The sequence below is a fragment of the Poecilia reticulata genome, linkage group LG2, assembly GCF_000633615.1.
Source record: "Poecilia reticulata strain Guanapo linkage group LG2, Guppy_female_1.0+MT, whole genome shotgun sequence".
In the NCBI taxonomy this organism is placed as follows: Eukaryota; Metazoa; Chordata; class Actinopteri; order Cyprinodontiformes; family Poeciliidae; genus Poecilia; species Poecilia reticulata.
In genome coordinates, this window is record NC_024332.1 from 46,081,423 (window position 1) to 46,089,548 (window position 8,126).

The 8,126-nt window shown below is 44.6% G+C and overlaps 2 protein-coding genes across 3 annotated transcripts in view; both read right to left on the bottom strand.

Annotated features, from left to right (window-relative positions):
* The window catches only part of hecw2a (HECT, C2 and WW domain containing E3 ubiquitin protein ligase 2a), a 33,252-nt gene extending 31,324 nt beyond the window's left edge, over window positions 1–1,928 (bottom strand). The window contains exon 1 of the mRNA XM_008404333.2: window positions 1,684–1,928. The gene's annotated coding sequence lies outside the window, so the exon portion shown is untranslated. The remainder of the gene's footprint in view (window positions 1–1,683) is intronic.
* A 3,542-nt stretch (window positions 1,929–5,470) lies between these two features.
* Window positions 5,471–8,126, bottom strand: part of pgap1 (post-GPI attachment to proteins inositol deacylase 1) — a 16,370-nt gene continuing 13,714 nt past the window's right edge. For both annotated transcript variants that reach the window (XM_008404336.2, XM_008404335.2), the window contains exons 23-26: window positions 7,743–7,793; window positions 7,486–7,670; window positions 7,308–7,412; window positions 5,471–6,711 (exon numbers count right to left, since the gene is read on the bottom strand). In XM_008404336.2, the coding sequence (XP_008402558.1) occupies window positions 6,573–6,711; window positions 7,308–7,412; window positions 7,486–7,670; window positions 7,743–7,793 (480 nt within the window). In that variant the 3' untranslated portion in view covers window positions 5,471–6,572. The remainder of the gene's footprint in view (window positions 6,712–7,307; window positions 7,413–7,485; window positions 7,671–7,742; window positions 7,794–8,126) is intronic.

Here is an 8,126-nt window from a genome sequence, read left to right on the forward strand (position 1 = left end):
GGCTTGTAATGTGGGACTCACCTACCGGTCCGGGATAAATCCATTCTCCTGTCTCTTCTCTGGGCCTTTTCCCCTTTGCAGAGAAACTTTCCAAAGACATCTGATCTGTTTCTGACTCATTTTGCTGCTGTGGGCTCAGTGTTGGCGGCAAGTAACCGAGAGAATCCAGTTAAAGGATTTTCAAAATAAAAGATCCTCCAGACTCAAATATTTCGGAAATATTTCACTATTTCTTGCGCGGCCCGGTACCAATTGGTCCACGGACCGGTACCGGTCCACGGACCGGGGGTTGGGGACCACTGAATTAGAGGATGTTTTTATCTTTATTTTGATGATTTAATGAGCATTCCAGACTGATTATTGCTCTGTTGTCTCTCCGTACCGGGCTGCACATCCTTCATTCATTCATTCATTCATTCATTCATTCATTCATTCATTCATTCATTCATTCATTCGTTTCCCTTCTGCAGAGCTCAGATTCTGACAGGCTGTCGGTTAAATTTCTGGGCCGTTTTGAGTCTCTGGATGAAGAAAAAGCTGAAAATGTTTCAGAAACATAAATCTGCAGATTTTATTGACATGAATTTTCATTATTTATGCTCATTTTGTAAATGCTGCAGTTTTTATAACGACGTGTTTATGTCGACATGTTGCCCTCAGTGTTTTACACAACCAACAACATATTTTATAGATTATTTGACAAAATATTCCTCAAATATTAAAGCACACAGAAGAAAAATGTATTTTTCACCAGATTAAAGTTTAAAACTTTTAAACTGAAGCGATTACAAAGTAAAAGTTTGACATTTAGTTCTATTTATTTATATTGTTATAATTTTATGACCTCATCATAAGTTTTATGATATTAATCTGTTTTATGAACTGGTGCAACTAAACTTTCATTCAGGTTTTAAATAAACTATTTAAAAAAAGTTAGTTCTGTAATAATAATGATATTTATTGTAGATATTTGATGAATATCTATTTTAAACACATTTTCACACCTTAAACATTTTAAATTTCTGCTGATTTTTGCTGAACAGATTTTAATTTGTTTGCTTGTTATGGTAAATATTTAAATCTTATTCTGCGGTTTTAAACCATCCAGCCACGTTTATCTGGGGGAAATAAAACAGATTTTTATGAATCTGAGATGAGAAACGAGCTGAGGATGAGGATGAGGATGAAGGTCTGAAATGCTGCGTCTGCATCTTTAGTTTTCTGCAACTTTGATCAAAGATTTTCAAAGAAAACAGGATGAAGGCCTCATCATCATCATCATCATCATCATCATCATCATCATCATCATCATCAGTGTCTTTCACCGCAAACTGATCTGACTGCAGATCGATATGAAGCTGATTGATAACCAATCACAGACCAGCTCCGGCCCCCCGCGCCCCCAGCTGGAGGCCGAACCGAACCGAACCGAACCGTGTCAGCAGAATCCGCCTTACATAACAGCGCCGTCCCGCTCCGCCTGTGCGGGACGTGCGGGTTCTGTGGGAATTCCCTACGTCATCGCCTCTCATGCAGCATGCGGAGCTTCACGCGTGAAGCTGGACGGCGTCCCGCATCGGTGCGGAGAACCGCTGCGGCTGTTTCACTCACACGCATCATCATCATCATCATCATCATTACCTCTGTCCGCGCGCTGCGGGGCGATCACCGCACGCAGCTTACCTTTGACGCAGAGCTGCGGGTGGAGGAAGGATCCCCTCCTGCGGGTCCTGCGGGTCCTGCGGGTTCTGCGGGTCCGATCCAGAGGTGCGCAGGGAAAGCTCAGCCTCACCTTCCTCTCTCAGTGTGTGTGTGTGTGTGTGTGTGTGTGTCTGCACCGGAGGCTGCTGTTTCTGCGGCGCTCTCTCTCTCTCTGCGCAGCTGCAGTCCGGCTGCAGAGCATGCGGCTCACCGGAGGATGGCGTCACGCGTCCGGCTCGTTCCCGCTGAACGCCGCATGGCGATGGGGACAAACCCCGACGAGGCGGGATTCACCCGACCTGCAGAGCAACACGGACCCTCTGATTCAATCTGTCATCATATTAAAATGAAAATATGTCTGAAAGCCGCCGGACTGATCATCATAAATCCTGCAGATCAGAGTCAGAGCTGGTCTAACGGTTTTCTAAAAACTTCATCCAGAATGTAGAAACTAAGTTCATCCTCTCATCCTCTCATTCACTCATTCATGCTGACAGTAAGTTCTCCTGAACCGCCATGTCTCCTCAGCGCTAAGCACTGCTAGCTAAAACGTTAGCTAGGCTAATATCCAAACACAATAAACATTAGTTCCGCTAATGCAAAACATATTTAGCAGATGCTAAATAGCTACTCCAATATCTATACCTATAAATTGTATGGAGAATTTTAAATGACATTTCCTTCACCTTGTATTTATGGGGATCATCCAAACAGTTTTCCAGTGAATATCTGGGATAAAACGGCTCCAGTAAAATGTTCTAACTGGACGAGAAACGATCATTTCTTGGAACAACCTGCGTATTTATTCTCTCTCTGCTTTTCCTGAACTCCAGTGAAAAACTGATTTTTCCCACAGATGATTCGGCTGGAACAGGGATACCAGGTGGAGCAGACGGAGTAAAATTAGTGTTTTAAACAACATTAAGGTGAATAAAGGTTTAGCATTGACCTAGCATTCCTGGATACTAACTGGAAAATTATATATTGAGCAGAATTAATGGTAATTGATTGATCGTCCTTATTAACCAGCTGAGCCACCAGCTCAGGACTTATTATTATTATTATTATTATTATTATTATTATTATTATTTTATTATTAATGTTTAATGGCGGTTGGCAGCAACTTAAAGGTGTGCATTACCGCCACCTACTGGTCTGGAGTGTGGATCAGAATGCAGCTTCTATAATCTCCTCCCCAAAAGAAAAATCTTATATCCTATCAGTTTAGTTTTCTTAAGATAGTTTATTAAATAACGTAAATATTCAGAAGAGGAAGAATTCCCCAAGACATCTTGTATTTTTAACCAACTTATTCTTTAAAAGTCTATATTCTAACTTCCTTCTCTCCTCAGAGAACAAAACATTTCCAGGATATTTGTGTCTAGAACTGCACATTTCTGGACTGAGATGTTGTTCCTGTTTGAGCCATTGCTCCAGTCTGGGGGTGACTGTCTGCCCCGAGGGCCCCGATGACCACAGGCACCACTGTGGTCTTCACCTTACAGGCCTTTCCTCTCTGAGGCCCTGGTATTTCTCCAGTTTCTCCTTCTTCCTGATGTTGTGTATACATATATACACCGAATGTTACTGCAGAATGTTCAGTTTAAGCTGGAGTGACGTTAGCATTTCAAATATTTACAAAATCTTTGGTTAAACTAAATTAAAATAAGCTGCCAGTAGGAAACAGCTGCAGAAAGCAGGCAGCTTACGTACTGCAGGGAAATACCGCCCCCAACAGGCTGTAGGCAGATACTGCATGTTTCTTTTTTTAAATTCCAACATTTAAATATTTCATATTTTATTCTGGTTCAGATTAATGTGATTTAAATACTATGAAATGATTGTAATTCTCTGATGTGTTTGTTGTGAACTGGCTCTGTATTACATCTAAACTCGAACAATTTTTAATAAAGAAAAAACAGAAACAGGAGTTATTTTCTCAGTTTTAATCAAACATTTGCTCCAAAAGTCCCATTTACAGATAAATCAGATAAAAATATGACGAATATAAAAACACCAAGCAGTTTTCACCCAAACCTGAGAACTAAAGACTCTTCAGCATTCAGAGGCCCAACCGGAACATCTCACATTTCTGCTTCAGCATCAGGCCGGAGCGCCCACGACAGCGAACCAGTTACCATGGCAACCATGGTGGGTGGCCGCCTGCGGAATGGCCTCCATGTTTCTGCACATTCACACCCAAAGCCGAGGCGTCGGATCCAACCAGAGCGCTGGGAAAACTGGGAAAACCTCCAGCAGGTGACGCTGTCTCAGAAGAGCGACGTCTCACGGAGCAAACGGGTTTTTACAGGTAGTAGTGAGCGCCGCGAGCTACATGGCTAGCCATGCCGAGCCAGGTTAGCACTAACGTTACTTCCACTGATGCTAAAGCGCTACGCCAACATTAGCTACGCGTAGCCAATAGCGCTGAAGTAAAGCTAACGCGCTAAAGTCAACCCTGTTGATGCTTTAAGAAGCTGAAAGTTTACCAAGCAGCCAACTAAATTATTACTTTAGTTTACTGGAAAATGTCATTCAGGGGACACCAAGTACACTAAACATTTTTCAAAAGGTGCYAAGAGAAATATTCGCTCCGCCATCATCAGGTTGGTGGAAATGTTTCCACCAGTGAAGGGAAGAAAAGGAAAACAATCTGTTTAGAGGGGGCAGATCGTGGCATCGGATCCGAAGCAGTTGCCATGGTAACAGAAACATGCGCACGCAGGCTCTTCAGCTGAGCTCAGGTTCAAACCCGTTGCCATGGAAACGACTGGTGTGAACCAGCATCTCAGGCCGGACAGAAAGAACCAAACTGTGAAACACGGTGGAACGTTTTTCCTCGGTCCGAAGAGCCGAGCTCAGCTTTTTAGTTACATCAGGCATGATGCTGCCAAACCTCCAGGTTCAGAAACATTCACTCATCTTTCTCTGGAAACCACACAGAATATTACAAACTGTCCCTTTAACCTCAGGTTATTACAGTCAAAAGGCTGCTTTATGATTAGAAAACACATTTAAAACACTATAAAAACCTCTCTGTAGCTTTAAGCTCAAAATATCCAAAAACATCAAACCAGAGAATAAAAATCTTCCACTTCTTTTCCGATTTGCCGCCGTTGGTCCGAACGGCTGGAAGGACGAAGTCACAGTGAACACGGGTACAAGTCACAAGTCTCCAAAACACAATTCTGATTTTACTCATCTCTTCTACGAGGTCGGCGCACGTCGACGACGAGGCACGAAAACTGCACGAGAAAAGCCGAAGTCACGAGTTTCCACACATTCACTGACCCACAGGGCACGGCAGCGCTCGCTGGGCCTAGTCAAATCATCCACTTAGTACAATGGCAGACACAGAGGCTTCCCACTGGGAGCCACATTTAAACACTGGAACCAGTAAAGTTTCCACCGACAGGCAGGAGTGAAGCAGGAAGGCACAGCGGCGCCGAGCGGAGCAAACATGGCCGCCGCCAAACGGCTCGCGTCGTTTTTAACATCTTACATTCAGGTTTTCACATTTCTGTATTTATAACAACAATTTTTTATTATTTCAAAATTTCTACATTTTTAAATGTCACATTTTAAATAATTAAAATTTAAAAGGAATTACATTTTTAAAATGTTATTTTACATTTTTAAAAAGTCAATATTTTAAAAATTTCTGTGTTGAAATATTAAAAATCTATTAGATTTTAAATTCATAAATTTAAAAGCTTCAAACTTTTCAAAATGGGTGCTTTACTTATTTATGAATGTTTTAAAAATGTTTTTATCTCAACCGTCAACATTTAAACATTTCTAATTTCTGCATCTTAATGTTGAAAATGTTAAATATGAATTTTATGATTGATTCTCCGTTTTATCAGCTTGAATATAAAGAAATAAAATCACTTTTGGCAACAAAAAGTTCAGAAAACCCACAAAGCATCAACTTCCTGTTTTCAGCTTAAAACACAGGAAGCTCTTCACAATAAAGGCGTGAACGAATCAATAAAAACAAATCATTTCTCTCCCTGCTTGGTGTCAGCAGAAGCAGGTCCACATCACACAGAACCGAGCCAGCAGAGACCCGGATAGAGAGGTTCTGATGGACCGGTTCTGGTTCTGGACTTCATTTCAATCACCAATAAATAATCAGTCAATAAATCAGCGATGCTGATGGTTTACCATTAGACGCAATAARGCAGCAGAGTCGGACCTTTTGGGTCGGTTCTGATGGTCTCCATGGCAACCAGAAACACCGAGAGGAAAATATAACAACCAGGATCCAGAACCAGAACCAGAACCATGAAGATGGGATGAAAAAGGCTTTTATTCTGAAGGGTCACCATCAGGCTGAAGGAAGTGGTGGTTGTTCTGGCAGCAGAGTGAGGTCCTGACCTTTGACCCTGCCCTCTGGTCTGAGCTGATTGGGTCAGGAGATGACATGGTGGTGGCAGCGTCATGCTGCGGGTTCCACCTCTGCACCATCAGCTGGAACCCGGCTGACGTGACCTTTGACCCTTTGGAGGTTCGTTAAAGCCCAATAAGGGGCGGCGCCGTCTGCGAGGCCACCGACCCRGAAGAGGAGAAAACGTTTCAGGTTCTGAAGAATTTATTTGAACTTTTGGGTTCCTAACCGCCGCCTCAGAGCTTGACCCACAACCAGAACCCTGACCTCTGACCCAGAACCCTGACATGAACCCAGGAACGAACCGAACCTCTCTAACGCCACCCTGCTGCTCTGCTTCTAGGACTATGAATGTAAACATGACCGGCTCCGGCGGCAGGCGGTCCATCAGAACCCCCTCCTCGTCAGAACGGCGCCCCCTGCTGACTCCCTGAAGGCAGAGCGATAAGGCAGGACGGCCGGCGGGTCGGTTCCCGGGCCATCAGAGGACGCAGCAGACGCCCAGGGGGACCAGCACCGCCGACAGGAAGTAGACAATTCTGTACAGGTGGAGTGAAGAGAAGGTTGCCATGGTGACAGCCAATGGGAGCGGGAGGCAGGAGACGAGAGGCAGCAGTCGGCTGCAAGACAGGAAGGAGGAAGTTTAAAACCAGGAAGTGTCAGATCTGCTGAAGACAAAATAATCTACAGAATATTTATCTTATCTAATCTTTGAATAAAATGTAGATAAAATAAACACGTGAATGTTGTGGCCCAAGATAAACTTAAACCATAAAAAGCAAATGCAACACTAAACGCTGCAACCACAGGAAATAAAATCCTGCGAAGTCGCTCCACAAAGTGTTGGTCCTCCAGGCCACTAGGTGGAGTCTGGACTCGCTAATAGGAGCTACGTAAATATGCTGCAGTTTAAATATAAAAGACATAAAGTATGATGCATCTTTTCTTCCTTCCTCAAACTTTCCCTCTGGATTTCCCGCCTCTACTGACTCTGGTCCCCTCGCTCTGCTGCTCGGCTCCCCCTGGTGGTCTGGAGGAATAACGTTCATTGGAGCCAGTTAGCAGCGTTTTTCTGCTGCACCTGTTTTTAGTTACAGATAATTACATACCTACTTTGTGAATTTTGGGTAAATTATCACATTTACTGCTGTGTGAAAATAATTCAGCAGCAGATTTCTGAAGGCCGTCTGGATCCAGATCCTGTCGACCGTCTCACCTGTTGCTGAGCTGCAGCGTGTTGCAGTTGATGAGCAGCAGGGAGACGCAGACCAGAGGCACGGAGTGAAGCCAGCAGGGATCCGGGTCCAGCCGGGTGCAGAACCTGTTCAGAACCAGAAGGCCATGAGTCCCGGGCCAGGCGGGCGCTCCGCTCCCTCGGCGCAGCGCGGCGCTACCTCAGGCTGCGGCTCCAGTGGAGCAGCGACGGCGCGCTGAGCATGGCGGGCAGCAGCAGCAGCGCCGCCAGGCTGAGGTGCAGCTGCAGGTCGTCCCTCACTTCCTGCAGGGCGCCCTCTGACAGCAGGCCGTGCTCGCCGGCCTCCGGCGCCCCGTTGGCGGCCGGTTTCTGTTTCCGTGGCGCCTGGAGGGACGGAGAGCGGGTTCTGGTTTCAGGCCAAACAGAACCAGGACGACAGGTTCTGTTGGATCTTACCAGGTTCAACATGTGGCTCAGAGATCGCTCCGTCATCTGCAGCCGGAGGACCTGAAGGCAACACGGACTGAAAGTAAGTACACCCCTCGGACTGACGGAACAACCAGCAGGAAGGAGAGAAAACACAAAACTATACAATCTAAACAAGAAAAGATTACATAAAACTAAAAATAACCAGAAATTTGTTATGAATATATAATTAAAACATTAAAAAAATAGACTGGAAAAAATAAATACATAATAATTTGGGTCAGAACCGCTGCTGGAGRTTCTAGAGACGGACCAGGAAGTACCGAGTTTAACAGGTTCTGATCCGGTTAACGACGGCCTGGAACCAGTGAGGCTGAGTGTGTGTGTGTGTGTGTGTGTGTGTGTGTGTGTGTG